Genomic DNA, 19,297 nt, shown 5'->3' on the forward strand with positions numbered 1-19,297 from the left:
TGTGGAGGAAAACAGAAGCAACAATCAAAAAGTTTTGCTCATTTCTAGAGACGTGGTAATGTCCTCCTTTATCTAATCAAGAAGATGCAGACCCTATCGTCTGAGCACACAAAAGTTTGCTAGTCTCCAATTCATGAGCCATCTTATTAATAAAATATATCTATCGATCATCTACATTCTTTCTGTGGGAAGAAGCATTTGTATAATCATTTTTTTTCAAGTAGTTACATATAATACATTAGTGTTGAAAATGAAAAGATGAGGTGGTAGGAGGAACTGTTTTATTTTTTGAAATGATTTAAGACACGGCTGTGTTATTTTACCAAGGTCCTCCTAACAGCATTAAAAAAAAAGATGGAAAGAACAATTTGGAAAACAAAATCCTATTAACATCCATGCTTTTGGTCTTGACAACATTATCTAAAAAAAAAAAATCCATTATCTACATATTTATAACCAGTACGTCGATAAGGCACCGCGCATGACTTTGTGCACATACTGCCTCTTACTTCACGATCAAGGCATCGCTACCTTTCAGTATCACTTTCTAAACGATATGTAAAAGAATCATCCATTATTACAAATTTACACCCAAAATTCTCTCTGTACATGATTGTCTCAGTGATGTACATATTACACGTTTAAATTAGACATACTTTAAACTACTTTGCAATGTGCTAAAATTCAAAGTACTTGCTGTGTCGTGAGGCAAAGGCCTTTAATCGCTTATTGTCTCTTCAATTATTTGCTGTCAAAAAAGTCTGGCCGAGTGAACTGGACGGTGCTTGAGCCATACCTCCATAAAGCTGTTTTTTTTTTTTTTTAAAGTCTATTCATAAATAAGTAGAGATGTACAGGTTACCCTGGGTATGAGACACCAAAAAGTAAACTTTCTTTACAAGAAAAATCCCCTCGCCAGTCTTCAGGGAACACATTTCAGTCTTTGTTGTGCAATCAAGTTTGCTGTATCAGAGAAGCTCTTTAAGTCACATTGAAGATGCGAAAAACGTAAGCGTTTGCAGGTCCTTTCTTCACAGGTTTGAACCATGTAGTTAATGCGGCAAAGCCACATTACACTGTACTAGAACATTCTCATGGCTTATTTTCATTGGCTTCACAGTACTAGAGTCAACAGCTGTTCTGTTCTGAAGAAATAGGTGTGGCCCTTCGTTGACCACAAGGGCAGAGGTGAAGATCGACAGCAGCTGTGTGTCAACGAGTTGCAATCGCGAAGTCGGGTATCCCAGTGCAGACACAGGCCTGCTGGGTTTGTTCCTGGTCGCAGGGCAGTTGTGCGGCTTCAAAGTGCTAGGTGGCTGTTACAGGTACTCCAGTTCCAAGGCGTGATGTAGGGCCATGAGGTCCGAGTGGCTGGAGATCCTCCAGAAGGGCATGGCGTGCTGTGAAAGGAGCAGACACATGGTGAGGCCAGACAGCGCTCCCAGCAAGAAGCCTTAAGACCTGCTTTGGAAATTCGCTACGATGCTCACCCCCTTTTTGCAGTATTGTGAGAACGGCCAGTTACGATCTTAATATCACGTCTGTTTAAAACAAAAATCCAAACTTAATCCTCCCCTAAGAATACTGGACTGCACTTTAACATATAATCTGGAGTCTGTTTAAGAAAGGGATGGCTATTTCTTAAGTTGATCTACACTGTCATTGACTACGAATTCCAAAACACAGTAGCTGTGCGTGAAACTTTGTCAAAAGCAGTCACCTTTCAAAACATGGATCCAGTGGACTTTTTGATGCTGAAAGTTTAAGTTTTCCTTAAGTTGGTAGTATTTTACGTTTTTCAAAACTTGACTGATGTCAGAAGCAACTTTTTTTTTCTTCATTTATTTCCATTAGGCATTCTTTGCACTGACCTTAAAGTGGCTTTGCCATATGGGAAAATTGTAAACGAACTTTTTTTAGTAGTTGATTTGAAAAAAATCAATCTAAAAATCTAGTTTAAATGAGAATATTTGTAAGACGTCTAGTTTAAGTGATGAGACTATTTGTAGAACACCCGAATTAGCCAGAGATGATAAAAAAAAAAACAAAACAGGAAAACAACCGAGGTTACCTCATCCATCAAGGATGAGAACATGATTATAAACTGCCATTGTACAAAAGCTCTATAGTAAGTACCTACACATCAGCAAAATCTCTTTTAAATAAGAGAAAGATAATCATCATTTTTTAGAGGACAATATTCTATTTAGCCTATAGAAAAACAGCTTTTAAAAAATAGCACAAAGACTGGAGTATAATTTTCAATTACAGTTCTAAGGAATTAAAAAAAATCAGTATCAATTTGCACGGAAGCAAACAGTGGAATTTAAGTTAATTTTTGCATGTGTGTGGGGGGGTATTATGTGTAGGTAAAATGGAAGCAAATAACTATTTTGATGTAGATCATAGAGATGTTGTATTCTGGGAATGGAAACTATTAAGTTACTTATTAACAAGGTCTTTGTCCCAAATAACCAGCTAAAAGCATGGAGCACAGTCCAATGTCAAATGGACTCCATATCTTTGTCGTCCTTCAATAACAATAGTCCAGCATTGAGGACTAGAGATCTCTTTTCAAAGTTTTAGGATCTACTTGGCAATTTTTGACTAGAGCACCAGAGTGTGCTACTTTGCATTCATTTATTCCTTTTTTTTTTGCGTCTGCAGGGATGGTGTAGAAGATGAGCCTGACAACCTCTGTTTTATAAAAGGACTAGGAAGAGGCCAGTTTCCCTTTGCCTGCAGAGATGGGGAAATACTTGGTAAGAGGAGGTCATCGTTAAGACAGGTATAAAAGGATGATCATTCAGAAGAGCACTTTCTAGCTGTGTGTGTTCGGCGGCAGAGAATGAAGAATTCCATTGTTAGGATACTGGCTGTAAGTGAGAGAAAGACACAATTGGCTGCGGGAGCCACATGCAGCAGGGCTTACAAGGAGGTTGTTGGTAATAATGACAGCTGTAGGGTCAGGCACTCTCCTCAGCACTTCTCATAGCCTCGCAGATTCAAACGTCTCTCTAACCTCAGGGATAGATAGGTATTACCATCACTATTGCATTGATGACAAAACAGACTTGGAGGAGGAACAGAGAGGTTGAAGTAACAGCTGGCAAGGATCGAACATGCGATTCACACCAGGTCGGCCCTGAATCTGAAGCCCAGATGCTGAAATGCCTCCTAACTGTTCTCTATGGCATTTTAATCCAGCAGTGTAAATTATCAGCCCCACAGTATACAGCTGAACACACACACACACACACACTCCCTTCCAAGTTCTGAGTGAGCGACACTGAAAAATTTGAGTGACTATGATATACACATCAGATTTGAAAACTGATCAGTTACAACACAGAAAGCTGTCCTTTTTCTCTCATTGGCATAAAAATTCATGTGTACTGTAAAACATTTGTAAAATGTAGAGCTTTCGTTTTATAGAGAAATACAAATCATTTCGAATGCTACTATCCAGATAGCCCCCACAAACATGTTTCTATATTTTATATATGTGCAGACTCCTATTTGAAATAGTGTGTATATAATATGTACCGCTCTGCACCCTACTCATTTTACTACTTAATATCAAGTCCATTTTTGACACATCATTTTGAAGGGAAATCCTCCACTACATCAAAAGTTTTCAAGTATTCTTACAGATTTAACCATTTACTTGGCATCTATTGTCATATCCTTGTGTATTTTTCTTACTTTCTTTCTGGTCTTATTTTCTCTAATTTGCCAGAGATCAGGTGCCCCTCCCCAAAGCTGCTTCTCACAAACAAGTGAATAAAGGAAGCTACAGAGTAGTTCTATTGCTGTCACAGAATATGCTTTCAGGATGTAGCAGAAAATGACGAAGGCTCTTCAGATAGCCATCCAGAAGCTTTCAGGACGACCACCTTCGTAAATACATATAAAAGTCCTTCTATAAGAAATGGAATGCTTTTTTTTTCAAAGTTCAAATTCTTTTACATGTTGATTATCTGAAATTAGATATGTTTCCCCTAGACAACAAAACACATCACAGTACGTACTGTAGAATGCAATGCGTGGCAGAGAAATTGAAAAGGGAACTGAAAAAAAATCCAGCTGATTCTCTGGTACACGCTTAAGATATAAATTAGGCATTTAATTCCACAGTAAACAAAGTAAAAAAATGGTCATACGTCTTATCTTTACAGGTGTAGGAGATGATGCCAGTCTAGAGCACATTTACTTTAAACTGTTCTAAACCATTCTTAAAACAAGTTTCGGAAAGGTGAGGTTATTCACAAAGAGCCCTGGATTGGCTTGTTTACTGCCAATGAAATACTAATGGCTTTTTTCTTCCTGTACAGAGTATCAATAAGAACCACATATCAAGTAGCACCCTGAAACAAATTCAAAAGATGGAATATGCCTGCCGTATATTACGGACACAACGCATCACGATGCAGTGACGATGGGGTCATTGATTTGAGTAAAAATGCAAAAGGTTTTACAATGATAACTGGCAACCCTTAGGTGTACCTGAAAGGGAACAGGTGATCTCTGGGACCCCCGCACAAGGACTGCAACTCCACCCTCAGGACTAATTCAGAACATGAAGGTAATGATCTTTGTTATAATCAGCAGTCCTATTCTCACAAAAATTACAGGGCTTCTACTTTAAGAAATGTGTATTTAACATTAAGTGAGTGATTATAAGACTGAATCTAGGGAGAGGACAGGAAACTCAAACTCCTCTTAACAAATAATGAGAATGTTGCAAAATAATATTTTCCCTAACTAGCCACATACTCATGTAAAGATTTTATGAATGTACAAGAGCTTCCCAGCACAAGTGGGTGCAAAGACAACCATTTTTTCCCTTCATCAGTAGAAAGCCTGAAACATGTTTCTTCTAAAAAAAAAAAAAAATCAGGTGCCAGAATGAGGAGACCTGGGTTATATTCTCAACTCTGACATTAGGTATGTGACTTTGAATTATGACATAGTTTTCTGGACTCTGTTTATTAAACCTAGAAGCACTCTTGAGTCATTTCCCCTAAACCTTCATTTTACAGATAAATAAAGTCTATGACTTTAGTATTGTAGCTACAGCAGATGTATAAAATACTCTGCATGACCTACGTCCCCCATTGACAAGAATCAGTAGGAAAGAAATAAAAGGCACAGAATTGACAATGAAGAAGTAAAACTATTTGCAGATGACATGATTTTAAAGACTCCACACACAAAAAAGTGTTAGATCTGTTGCAGGATACAAAATTAACATACAAAACCAGTAGTGTTTCTATGCATTAAAAATGAATTATCCATACAAAATAAAATTATTCCATTTACAATAGTATCAAGACCACTAAAATACTTAAAAATTAATTTAATCAAGGAAAATAACTACATTAAAAACGTGTAAGACATTAATGAAAGAACTTGGAAGACATATACAAATGGGAAGGTATCTCATGTTCATGGAAGAATTAATATTGCTTAAATGTCCATGTGATCCAAAACCAACTATACATTCAATGCAAAACCTATCCAGATTCCAATGGCAGTTTTTAGAGAAGTAGAAAAAACAAACCTGAAATTTAAAATCCTAAGAAAAATGGGAAGCATCACACTTCCTGATTTCAAACTATATTATAAAGCTCTTGTAATATAAACAGTATAGTACAGACATAAAAACAGACACATAGATCAATGAAATAGAATCAACAGCCCAGAAATTAACCATGTATATATATGGTCACATAACATTTAACAATGGAGCCAAGAACACTCAAGGAGAAAAGGTAGTCTCTTTAATAATTGGTGCTGGGAAAATTGGCTTCAGACATGTAAGCCAATGAAACTAGCCCCCTATCTTATACCATTCACAACTATTAACTCAAAATGGATTAAAGACTTAAATATAAGACCAGAAACCAGAAAAATCCTAGAAGAAAACAGAAAAAAAGCTCCTTGACATGGACCTTGGCAATGATTATTTTTGGATCCCTAAAGCACAAACAAGTGGATTACATTGGACTAAACTTCTGCACAGCACTAACATGAAAAAAACAATCTAGGGATGCCTGAGTGGCTCAGTCGGTTAAGCATCTGACTTCAGCTCAGGTCATGGTCTCACGGTTTGTGATTTCAAGCCCTGCATCGGGCTCTGTGCTGACAGCTCAGTCTGGAGCCTGCTTCAGATTCTGTGTCACTCTCTCTGCCCCTCTCTCAAAATTAAATAAACATTTTTAAAAAATTTAAAAAAATGAAAAGTCTAAAGAATGGGAAAAAATATTTGTAAGCCACATATTAGGTAAGGGATTAATATTCAAAATATATAATAAATTCATACAAATCAGTAGCAAACAATAAATAGGTATTTTTCCAAAGAAAATATGCTGGCAGCCAATAGGTATATGAAAAAATGCTCAGTATCACTAATCTGGAAAATCCAAGTCAAAACCACAGTGACATCTCACCTCATGTCTGAGAAGGGCTATCATAAAAAAAGACAAGAGGTAATAAATGCTGGCAAGATTTTGAAGAAAAGAGAACCCTTGTTCACTGTTGGTGGGAATGTAAAACAATAACAAACCCAGAACTACCCTATGATCTGCAATTCCACTTCTGGGTTTCTATCCAAAGGAAACAAAATCATTGTCAAAGAGATATCTGTTTCCTTATGTTCATTAGAGCATTCTTCACAATAACTAAGACACAGAAACAACCTAAATATCCATCAATGAATGAGTGGATAAAGAAGTTGTGGTATTCACATACGATGGAATATTAGTCATTAAAAAACAAAACAAAACAGAACAAAACAGCTTACCATTTGCAACAACATGGATGGACCTTATGCTAAGTAAAATAAGTCAGAGAGAGAAAGATAAATACTGAATGATGTCACTTACATGTACAATCTAAAAAAAAAAAAAAAACAAAAACATCCCAAACTCCTAGAAAAAGAGATCAAATTTGTGGTTACCAGACACAAAGAGTAGGGGAATTGGATGAAGGTGATTGAAAGATATAAAGCTCTGGTTATAAGATCAATAACACTGCTTTAGAGTAAATCCTAAGAGTTCTCATTTTTTTGTAGCTAAAATGATAGATATTAACTTACCGTGGCAATCACCCTGCAATATATGTAACTCACATCATTATGCTGTACACCTTCTCAAACTTAAATAGTAATGTCTATCAATTATATCTCAATAAAACAAAAAAGAATCAATGAATAAATTCAGAGAGAAGAAAGCTCACTTGTAAGCTGGAGAGGGTACGTTGAGCCTGCACTGAATTTGAAGAATGGGCAGAGCGGGTTAGGTAGATGGGAAAGGGCTCTCGGTCAGGATATAGTCTATGACAAGGCTGATAGGAGGGATGTACAGAAAATTTAGTATGGAGGTGATGAGCTTTGGATGATATGTTCATAATAAGGACTAATGAGGAAGGACATTTTTCCAGGTAGAAACACTTGGAATGTCTAACTAGGAAGGATGGAATAGAGAGGTGTGGCTGGCCAGTAGCAGAGAAAGTATGCAGAAGGATAGTAGAAATGGAGTGGGTACAATGGACGGGACACAAATGAGGAAACAATTCATGTGTCCTGGTCATGGGCTGGAGGAGGGGAACACCAAACAAATCCGAGTGGGTGAACTGGGTTAGTTCATCAGCTGATACTCAGATGGAATGACACAGAATGACTAAATGGAGATATTCCATCACTTAACTGGAGCCATGGGAATGAAAAGAGCTAACCACAAATATTAACAGAAATGATAGGTGGTGAGTATATTATTAGTTTATTAAGATCAGGCATTTTTGAGAATAATGGATTCCAAAGCCGAAATATTGGAAAGTAGTACAAGTTTTTACAGTGTTAGAAACTATTCCCTGAATAATGGGAAAATGACACCTCCTTCCTGCTCCTCTTGTCCATGTGTGCAATTTTCTAAATCCCTTTATGCTACCTCTCCTCCTCATCTAGTATTTTGCACTTATTAACATAAAAAGCTGGGTGCATGGACACTCATGTGTAAATTGAATTTTGCTGAATTACTAAGAATGTATTAATAAAATATTTAAAAACATAAAAGCACATAACCTTTGGCTTAGGTATTGTACTTCTAGGAATTTTCCCCAGAGATACACTTGTCCATACGTGAATCACATAAAGAACATTTACTACAGAACTGTTTGTAATAGTAAATATGAAAATCACCTAAATGTTCAGCCTCAGGGAACTTATTAAAGTATAGCGCAGCCATGTAAAGAAATTAGAGATGCAGAACTCCATACACTGATATGGAATGAATGCCAGGATACATTGTTAAAAAAAGACCATAACTGTGCTTTCATATGCATGTATTATCTCTAGAAGATTGGCATATGGAGGTACAAATACTTCTCAAATTGTAAATAAAAAGATCTTGGAAGATAGATTATTCTAAAAATTCATCACGAAATTTATTGCATGGCATTGCTCTTTTAGTATTTGCATATCTGCTTCTACTCGAGACAGAAGTGAATTCTTTAAGAACAAAGATGAAATCCAATTCAAGATCTGGCATATATAATATGCTCATTAAGCAGTAAATAAAATTAATGGCTTTAGAATAACAAAATTTACTGTACTTGGTGTTAGGAAGTCTCAAATCTGCAAAAAGTGTTACCGTTTTTTAATAAAAGCAGCTCTCATTTTTCTCATATTCTGAATAGACTTAGAATTGAACATTAGTAATCACGTTCTCTACTGCATCTTGGATGTGAGCAAATTTTAGAGTTCATATTTAAAATGGACATTTTTTGAATTTGTCTAGTCCAAGATGGCAATGTAGGAAGACCCTGAATCCACCTCCTCCATGAATATACCAAATATACACTTATTTATGTATTTAGCAATATCTCCTGAAGAACTGAGGGTTGACTGAACAGCTTCTGCAAAACAAAAGACCAGGTAGAGAATGGCAAGAGAAACAGAGTCAGGAACGCCCCGCTTCCAATGCTGTGGATTGCAACAGGGAGGGATAGTACCAAGAAACCATGAACATATTTGTCTCTCCTGGGCCACGAAACAGAGTTGCAGTTTAAAGGGCAACTAGAATATAAAGGATCCAATCCTAGAACTCCACCAGTGAGGGAACTGCTGAAAATCTCTCTAAATTGGAGTGGCTGGCAAGCCCCGCAATTTATGTTCTCTTTCCACCTTGACGGTATGAACCAGGGCAGGGTCTGGGCACCATAGTGGACCCACTACCTCAGTGAGCCCACCAGAGCCCCAGCTGTTCCACTAAGGTGACTCTCATGGTGGTATACCCGTGCTCACTATAGCTCCAGTCATCTTGCCAAGGTGAGACCAGCACAAAGCACCTCAAAACACTCCAGATACATACCACTTTGCTGCAGATCACTTGCCAGGGCACCCTAGCCTATAGGACCCTGAGAAGCCACGGCCCATGCCGGCCTTGGCTCTAGCTGCCCAGGGCACTCTTGCACAAAACACTCTGAGATACACTGGCTTATACCCACTTCAGCTATCCTGCTAGGCTCTGCACAAAGAGCACCAGGACCACCCTGACCTATGCCTACTTAAGCTCTGGTCATCCCACGAGGGCAGCCCCAGCACTGACCCCAAGTCCATGCCGGCCACAGCTCCAGCAGTCCAGCCAAAGTTACCAGACATACACAGTCTATAAGATCATTCCTTCAAATTTAGGAGAAATAGCCGTTTTGCTGAATTCATGTAAACAAACATAGAAAGTCATGCAAAATGAGGAGACAAAGGATTATACTCCAAAAAATGAACGAGCTAAAACCCCAGAACACAAACTAAATGAAACGGAGGTAAGCAATCTACTTGATAGAGTTCAAAGTAATGGTCCTATAAATGCTTGCTAGCCTTAAGAGTGGATGAATTCAGTAAGAATTTCAACATAAAAAATAAAATATAGCAAAGGACCAATTAAAGTGGGAGAATATAAAACTGAAATGAAAAATATACTAGAGGAAATTGACAGCAGATTACAGGATGCAGAACAGGTCAGTGATTTGGAAGAAAGGGTAATGGAAACCACCCAAGCTGGACAGCAAAAGGAAAAAAAAAAAGTTTACAAAATGAGGATAGGTTAAAAGATCTCTTAGACAACATCAAGCAAACAAATATTTGCATTATAGGGGTCCCAAATAGAGGGGCAGAAAACTTTCCTAATTTGGGAAAGGAAAGAGACACTCAGGTTCAGGAAGTTCAGAGAATTCCCCACAAGATGAACCCAATAAAGTCCATACCATGACATGTAATAATTAATGACAAAATTTAAAGATAAAAAATTTTAAAGCAGCAAGACAGAAGTAATTAGTTACATATAAGGGAAGTCCCCACAAGGTTATCAGCTAATTTTTCAGCACAGACTTTTCAGGCTAGAAGGGAGTGGCATGGTCTTTTCGAAGTGCTGAAAGGAAAAAACCTACAACCAAGAATATCAGGGAAGATTATCATTCAGAATTGAAGGAGAGAGTTTCCCAAAACAAAAATTAAAGGAGTTCATCACCACTAAACTGGCATTACAAAAAATGTTAAATTCTTCAAGTGGAAGAGAAAAAACTATACTTAGGAGAAAATTATGAAAGGACAAAACTTCATGAGTAAAAGTAAATATACAGTAAATGTAGTAGAACAATCATTTATAAAGCTACTATGAAGGTTAAAGACAAAAGTAATAAAATCAACTACACCTATAAAATTAGTTAAGAGAACTCACAAAATAAAAAAATGTAAACTATGACCACATGTGCATAAAACATGTAAGTAAAAATGAAGTTCTTTTAGAATGTATTTGTTTTTAAGTGACCATCAACTTAACATGGGCTGCGATATATTTAGGATATCATATATGAACCTCATGGTAACTACAAACCCAAAACCAATAACAGATACATAAGAAACAAAGAGAGGGGACCAAGTATAACACAAAGGAAGAGAGCAAGAGAAGAACACAAAAACAACCAGCAACCAGTTAACAAAATAGCAATAAGTACATCCTATTAATAAGTACCTTAAATGGTCTAAATTCTCCAGTCAAAAGACCTAAGGGTGATGAAATGGATACAAAAACAAGACCCATCTATATGCTGCCTATAAGACACTCAATTCAGACCTAAAGGCACATACGACTGAAAGTAAAAGGGATGTAAAAGATATTCCATGCAAATGGAAATAAACAAAAAAGCTGGGGTATCAATGCTTATATCAGACAAAAATAGACTTGAAACAAAGACTGTAATAAGAGACAAAGAAGGGTACTGCATGATAAAGAGATCAATCCAACCAGAGGATGTAATAACTGTAAATATTTATGCACTCAACATTGGAGCACTTAAATACATAATACAACTATTAATGGAAACAAAAGGGAAAAAATGACAGTAATACAATAATAAGAGAGGACTTTAACAGCCACCCCCTTACATCAATGGATAGATCAATCAGACAGAAAATCAACAAGGAACAGTGGCTTTGAATGACACATTAGACATGATGGGTTTGGCAGATATATACAGAACATTCCATCCCAAAACAATAGCATACACATTCTTTTCAAGTGCACTTGGAATGTTCTTGAGGACAGATCACAAGCTGGGCCACAAAACAAATCTTAAAAATTTAAGAAGAGTGAAATCATTTCAAATATTTTTTCAGACCCAAACAGTATGACAGTAGAATTCAATTATAAGAAAAAACCGGAAAGAAACCCACAAAGATGTTGAGGCTAATGGGTCAACAAAGAAATTAAAGAGAAAGCAAAAAATACAAAGAGACAAGTGAAAATAAAAACACAAAGGTCCAAAATCTTTAGGACACAGTGAAAGCAGTTCCAAGAGGGAAATTTACAGTGATTCAGGCCTACTTCAAGAAACAGGGAAAATCTCAAATAAATAATCTAACCTTATACTTAAGAAAAAAGCCCAAAGTTACTAGAAGGAAGGAAATAATAAAGTTCAAAGTGTAAATAAATAAAATAGAGATTTAAAAATAACAGAAAATACCAATGAAGCCAAGATCTGGATCATGGAAAAGATAAACAAAATTAGGGTGACTGGGTGGCTCAGTTGGTTAAGTGTCCAACTCTTGATATCAGCTCAGGTCATGGTCTCAGTTTGTAAGTTCAAGTCCCAAGTCAGTATCTGTGCTGATAGTGCAGAGCCTGCTTGGGATTCTCTCTCTCTCTCTCTCTCTCTCTCTCTCTCTCTCTGGCCCTTTCCCCACTTGTGCTCTCTCACACTCAAAACATTTAAAAAAAGATAAAATTGATAAACCTTTCGCCAGACTCATGAAAAAAAAAAAAGACCCCAATAAATAAAATCAGAAATAAAAGGAGAGAAATAACCTACACCGTAACTACAAAATATTATTAAAGACTATGAAAAATTATATGCCAACAAATTGGACAACTTAGAAGTAATGGATGGATTCCTAGAAACATATAATCTTCCAAACATAATCAGGAAGAAATAGAAAATCTGAACAAACCAATTACTAGTAATGAAATTAAATCAGTAACCAAAAATTTCCAACAAACCAAAAATGTCCAGGACCAGATGGTGAATTCTGTTAAACATTTATTGTTCCAATTTTAGTTTATGTGCTGCTGAAGTAAGTAGCCCATCAAATATTTAAAGAAGAGTTAATATCTATTCTCTGAAAGTATTCCCAACAATAGAAAAGGAAGAAAAGCTTCCAAATACAATCTAGGGGATCAGCATTACCCTGATACCAAAACCAAAAACACTACTTAAAAAAAAATTACAGGCAAATATCCCTGGTGAACATAAATGCAAAAGTCCTCAACAAAAATTAGCAAATCACATTCAACAATATATTAAAAGGATCTTTCCACCACAATCAAGTATGATTTATTCTGTTCAACATCTGGAAATATATCAAAGTGATACACCACATTAACAAAATCAAGGATAAAAATGATCTCAATTTGCAATCTCAATAGATGCAGAAAATAAATTTGACAAAATTTAACATATGTTTGTGATAAAAACTCTCAACAAAGTAGGTTCTAAGGAACGTACCTCAACATAACAAAGACCATATATGATATAAACCCACAGCAAACATCACACTCAATGGTGAAAGACTGGGAACTTTTCCTCTAAGATCAAGAACAAGACAAGAATTTCTACTCTTACACTTTTATTTGATGTAGAATAATTAGAAATGAAAGATAATAGCATAAAATAGAAGTCCTAGCTGTAGCAATGAGACAAGAAAAAGAAAAGCCATCCAAATTGGGAAGAAAGAAGTAAACTGTCACTATTTGCAGATGACATGATACTATACATAGAAAACCCTAAAGACCCATGCAAAAACTATTAGAAGTAATAATGAAGCAGCAAAATGAAATTAAGAAAACAATTCCATTTACAACTGTACCAAAAGGGATAAAATACCTAAGAATAAACTTAAGGAGATGAATGAACTATACTCTGAATAAAACACTGATGGAAAAAAATTTAGGATGACACAAATAAATGAGAAGACATTCCATACTCATGGATTCAAAGAATTAATATTGTTAAAATTCCCATACTATCCAAAGCAATCTACAGATTCGATTGCAATCAATACTGAAATACCAATAGCATTTTTCACAGAACTAGAACAGATAATTCAAAACTTTGTATGGAACCACAAAAGACCCTAAACGGCCAAAGCAATCCTGAGAAAGAACAAAGCTGGAGATATCACAGTCTTAGATATTAAGGTACACTATAAAGCTATAGTAATCAAAATAGTATGGTACTGGCACAAAAACAAACACACAGATAAAGAGAACAAAACAGCCCAGAAGTAAACCCATATGCATATGGTCCATTAATCTACAACAATGGAGTCAAGAATATACAGTAGGGAAAAGGCTGTCTCTTCGATAAATGTTGCTGGGCAGATTGGACAGTTATATGCAAAAGAAAAGAACTAGACCACTTTCTTATACCATACACAAAAATAAACTCAAAATGGATGCAAGACTTGAATGTGCGACCTGAAACCATCACAGTCCTAGAAGAAAACATAGGCAGTAAGTAATCTCTTTGACATGAGCCTTAGCAACATTTTACTAGATGAGGTCTCCTCAGGCAAGGAAAAACAAAAGCAAAACTATGGGGATCACATTAAAATAAAAAGCTTTTTGCACAGCAAAGGGAACCATCAACAAAATGAAAAGGGAACCAACTGAATGGGAGAAGGTATTTGCAAATGATATATCTGATAAGGGGTTAATATCTAAAATGTATTAAAAACTTATGTAAGCCAACACCAGTAAAACAAATAATCTGATTAAAAATGGGCAGGGGACCTGAGTATACATTTTTCCAAAGAAGATATACAGATGAAAGAGAGACATACAAAAAGATGCTCAGCACATCACTAATCATCAGGAAAATGCAAATCAAAACCTCAATGATCACCTTATACCTACTGGTGTAAGGCTAACATCAAAAAGACAAAAAATAAGCAAGTGCTGATGAGAATGTGAAGAAAAAGAAACCCTCACATGCACTGTTGGTGGGAATGTAAATTGGTACAACCACTGTGGAAAACAGTATGGAGTTTCCTCCAAAAATTAAAAATAGAAATACTGCATCCAGTAATTCCACTAAGAATTGCATTTACCCAAAGAAAATGAAAACACTAATTCAAAAAGGTGTATGCATCACTACATTTATTGCAGCATTATTACAATAACCAGGATACGGAAGAAAGCTGTGTCCCCTGATAGATGAATGGATAAAAAAAGATGTGGTATATATACGAAGGACTATTACTCAGCCATAAAAAAATGAGATCTTGCCATTTGTGGCAACATGGATGGACCCAGAGGGTATTCTGCGAAGTGAAATAAGCCGGAGAAAGACAAATGCCATATGATTTCACTTAGACGTGGAATCTAAAAACCAACATAAAACAAAGAAACAAAAAGCTGAAGCAGCCCCACAAATTCAGAGAACATACTAGTGGCTGCCAGAGGGAACAAGGGTGGGGGAATGGGCAAAACGGACGAAGCAGAGTATGGAATGAGCAAGTCGTGGTGATCAAAGGTACAGCATAGGGAATCTAATCAATGGTATCGTGATAGTGTTGCATGGTGACAGATGGCAGCTACACTCGTAAGAAGCACAGAATAATGTATACAGTTATGGAATCACTGTGTTGTACATCCGAACCTAACGTAACACTGCGTGTCAGCTACACTTAAAAAATCTAAACAAACAAATAAATTAAATGGACATTTATTGATGAAGCCTTTGCCATTACGCAATAATGGATGCTTGCCATTTTCTCTCTGGTGTTCACACGTGATTAATTTTAAGTAGTTCTCGGAAAAGTAAGCAAAGCAAGTTTAGTTGTAGAGTTATAAAACAACGCCACTTTTACTCTAGGAATGAAAATTGCTGTCGGTATGCAGAAGACCGTTACATTTGATTTTTTTTTTTCATTCATACATATGCCTACTATTGTATACTGTATTAGGGAAACATAGATTTCTATGGTACAGAAAGAAAGCCTGGCAGATTTTGACAACAAAAGACACGTCAGAAAAAGGGATCCAGAGGTAGATGGCTTCTCACATTCTCTGAAGCCTTTCTAGGAACAAAGAGATCCTGGCAGAAAACTCTTGTAAGAGATCTTTTTGGAATACAGTTGTTCCTTTAAGTAAACAAAGGTATTTTTAACTTATTCTCTTTGAGGGGGTGTGTTCTCAGGATATGAATTATAGAATTAGATGAAATTACTGAGGAAAGCCCTGGGACTATATTGGCAAAGAGAACAAAGGTGACAGAACAGACTTCGGACTTCAATCGACCATCAGGAAACCGGCAATGGGCAGAATCCTTAACTGGTTTCATTTCTGAGCTTGAAAAAAGGAACTACCTCAAGCAAAAGAACATTATTTAGAGAGGTGTATTGGATTTTTAAAAGGACTTAGAAAACTAAGAGAGACAAGCTAAATGGTCAGAATTGATTTAGAAGAACTGCAAAATGGTTTGATTTTGCAAAACATTTTCCGACTGAAACTCACAGAGCTTCGCTATTTTATTTAATAATCTAGAATGCTCACAAACTGTATCAGAATTGATTTTTTCTTAAAATTTTAAGAAAACCTGGGAGAAAGAGAACATGGTTCTATCTGCCTCCTGAAAGGAAAAAAAAAAAAAGCAAACATGGCAGACTTTATTCTAATAATTTAAAAAATAAGCATGAAAATTCTTTTTTTGTGAATCAAATCATATTTAAGATATGTAAATAAAGTTTTTAATCTAAAGGGACTTTGGGCCACATCTCATGGTCCTAGTTTGGCTACTCCCAAGTTCTGTGATCTTGGCCAGATTATTTACTTTCCTGAACCTTGGTTTTCTCATATATAAAGTGGGTCTAAGGACTCCTTCCTCACAGAATGATGGTGAGGATTTAATGAGATAATGGATAGGAAGTGCCTGAGAGTGAGTCTGGGACATAATAAGGGCTATATAATTGATAGTAATTCTTTTACCATTATGATTATTAATCTTTCTACAGCATGGATAACCATCTTATTTCTTTTTAATTTTTTTTAATGTTTATTTATTTTTGAGAGAGAGAGACTGAGTGCAAGCGAGGGAGGGGAAGAGAGAGAGGGAGACACAGAATCCAAGCAGGCTCCAGGATCCAAGCTGTCATCACAGAGCCAGACGTGGGGCTCGAACTCATAAACCGTGAGATCATGACCTGAGCCGAAGCTGGACGCTCAACCGACTGAGCCACCCAGGCACCCCACAAAGTACTACTATTTAAATACTAGTTAAACGAATAAGGTTAGACAGAATATAAGACAGGAATAGTCAAATTTGTCACTGGGGAGGATTGATGACATCTGAATTTTATGCAAGGTTATCAGGAATCTGAACCTTCTGAAAAATCCGTGCCTTGTACATATACACATAAACAGTCTTGTAACTCATGGTCACGGTTTTGTTAGAATTCCCACACTGGCGGGTCTCAAGGTGCCAAGAGTTTGTTCACAACAGATAGTACTGGACCCTTACCACATTACACTCATCCCACAAAATCAAAACAGAAAACTGAAGCTAAGAATATTCATTCACAGTCAAAAAATTCAAAGAGCCTGTTCTTCACGGGCAGCTGCCTAATTCTTTTCGGCACAGGTGTGTTTGTCCCAAGTAAAAAGAACAACACGTTCAAAGATAAACAGTGGAAACAGTTTTAACTGTTCTGCAGAGAGAACAAATACTCTTAGCCCTATTACTGTAATACTTCCAGTTGTAACATTAAACCAAGAATTCCTTTACTTTTTCCACGTTATGCTCACCCGTGATGAACATCTAAGAAACATGCTACTCTGAAAGGTTTAGCAAGGGACTCACCCCAAGAAGCCTTGCTAGGACCCACGGGATTCCACGGTGCTCTAAGTCACCACTTTTACAAGCATCGTTCGGTCTACCACAAGCTAGCAAGCCATGTTTTGGCAACCTTCTCTTAAAATTAAAACTTTTTGGTGACTGGTAGAGGAAGAAGGACCAGCCTTGGTGGGGGTGCGGGGTGCAGATTCACATCTTTGGCCCTGGGCCGCGGGGCCATGAAACGCTGCTCTCCACTTTGACACTCCTGACTATCCCACTAGCCACGAGGAGGTCCTGTCTAGGAATGGCGTGGGGATTCCAGAGGCTTTGCTAAAAAGACCTAAAGTCTGGATTCCCATCAAACCTCTTTTAACTCTCCAGGGTTGAGTTTGGGGTATTCTAATTTAGTCTGGGAAAAATTTCCTTTTATGAAAACAGCCTGAAGGGCCGACAGATGTACGTAACCATCATGGTGGTTGCCCACCGGTGAACCTGGGATGTCAGAACGAGCCGTTACATTGCACGTGCAGCTCGGCAAACCTCTATTGGATCTGAATTGTGTGTGGGTTTCCATCCGCACCAATCCCACTCAGGGGGTGCGTAATCCTGGGCACACAACTGTGTATCAATGGGTATAACCGAAATAAGCCATCATTTACAGAATTCGGGTCACTTTCTACGGTTTTGTTAGAATTCAGAGGCACTGAAGGTGAATTAAATCATCTTCAGACTCTATAAGAAGGCTGGCCATGTGTCATGCTGAATGCTGCGTCTATATGCTGGTGACTTTCTGCATCGCTTCCACTGCATACTGGAATACTTCAGAAGAGATGAATTGTTGCATCTGTTGTGGAATTATATAGTGATGTCTATCAGTGAGTGTGTGGGGGAAAGGAAGGGGAAACAGTTGCATTGGTTAACCTTGTAAAATACTTAATTAAATAAATCTCTTCAATTAAAAAAAAATATTTACAGACTATGCGTCAAGATGTAGAGAGTTGTAAAAAAAGTTTTGAAAACAAATTCTCAAGCAACAGGCTAAGCAGAATAAGTTCCCTACCTCTTGAGCTCACATTTTACTGCTGCAACAGGCATATCCATAACTACTTAATAACAATGCTACCTTCTGTTGCACACTTTTTACGTATCAGGCTGTCTTATGGCTTTCACGTCTTAACTAAATCTAATCCTTAAAACAGCCAAAGGAGCTAGATGCTGTTATGATCGCCATTTATAGAAAAGGAAAGAAAAAGAGGAGGGGTACATAATTCTCAAAGTCAGAAAACTGGTAAGCAGTGGAGCTGTAACTCAAAGGCAGGCTGTCTGCTCTAGAATCCAAGCTATTTACAACAGCTTTTCCAATTAAAGTGTGAGTGAGAACTACTATAAATAATTAAGCTCTTACAAACAAGGGTAATAGAAATGGTGGTACACGAACTGGATTTTGAAAAATGATTAAGACAGCAATAGTAGGGCACTGGGGAAAAGATCATTCCAAGCAGAGGCAAAAGCCCGGAGGAAGAGCTACGCATGGCTGAAGGGGCCACAATGTCAAGTGCTGGGGTGAGGAAGATTGCACAGGTGGGCTGTACTAGACTAAAGACCCTGAGTGGTCCCTGAGTGAAGAAATGTGGTCCCCTCTTCCTCCGCTCTCTTTGAAATGCAATGAAAGACATTAACGAGAAAGCTTTTGCTAAGGGAAACGGCAGAATTACACTTGCAGGGATGCAGAAGAATAGAAAGACGTATGATGGACAAACTGGGAGTCGAGGGACCCATAGTTGGACCCACCCCTCTCCTCTTCTCCAAGTGTCCCAACGGAGGGGAGGTGCTCACCTTGTGATAAAAGGAAGACACTGTACTCTAGGACAGCAAATGGTTTGGCAAGCCAGCTCCGACTAACTGGTAG

General features: G+C 37.2%; 1 protein-coding gene across 9 annotated transcripts in view; it reads right to left on the reverse strand.

The window, feature by feature from the left end:
• Positions 1–804: 804 nt before the first annotated feature.
• EYA1 (EYA transcriptional coactivator and phosphatase 1) overlaps positions 805–19,297 on the reverse strand; it is a 169,231-nt gene continuing 150,738 nt past the window's right edge. For all 9 annotated transcript variants that reach the window (XM_078441987.2, XM_078441986.2, XM_078441984.2 and 6 more), the window contains one exon: positions 805–1,400. In XM_078441987.2, coding sequence (XP_078298113.1) covers positions 1,320–1,400 — 81 coding nt within the window. In that variant the 3' untranslated portion in view covers positions 805–1,319. The remainder of the gene's footprint in view (positions 1,401–19,297) is intronic.

Source organism: Panthera onca, chromosome F2, assembly GCF_046562875.1.
Source record: "Panthera onca isolate mPanOnc1 chromosome F2, mPanOnc1 haplotype 2, whole genome shotgun sequence".
NCBI lineage: Eukaryota > Metazoa > Chordata > Mammalia > Carnivora > Felidae > Panthera > Panthera onca.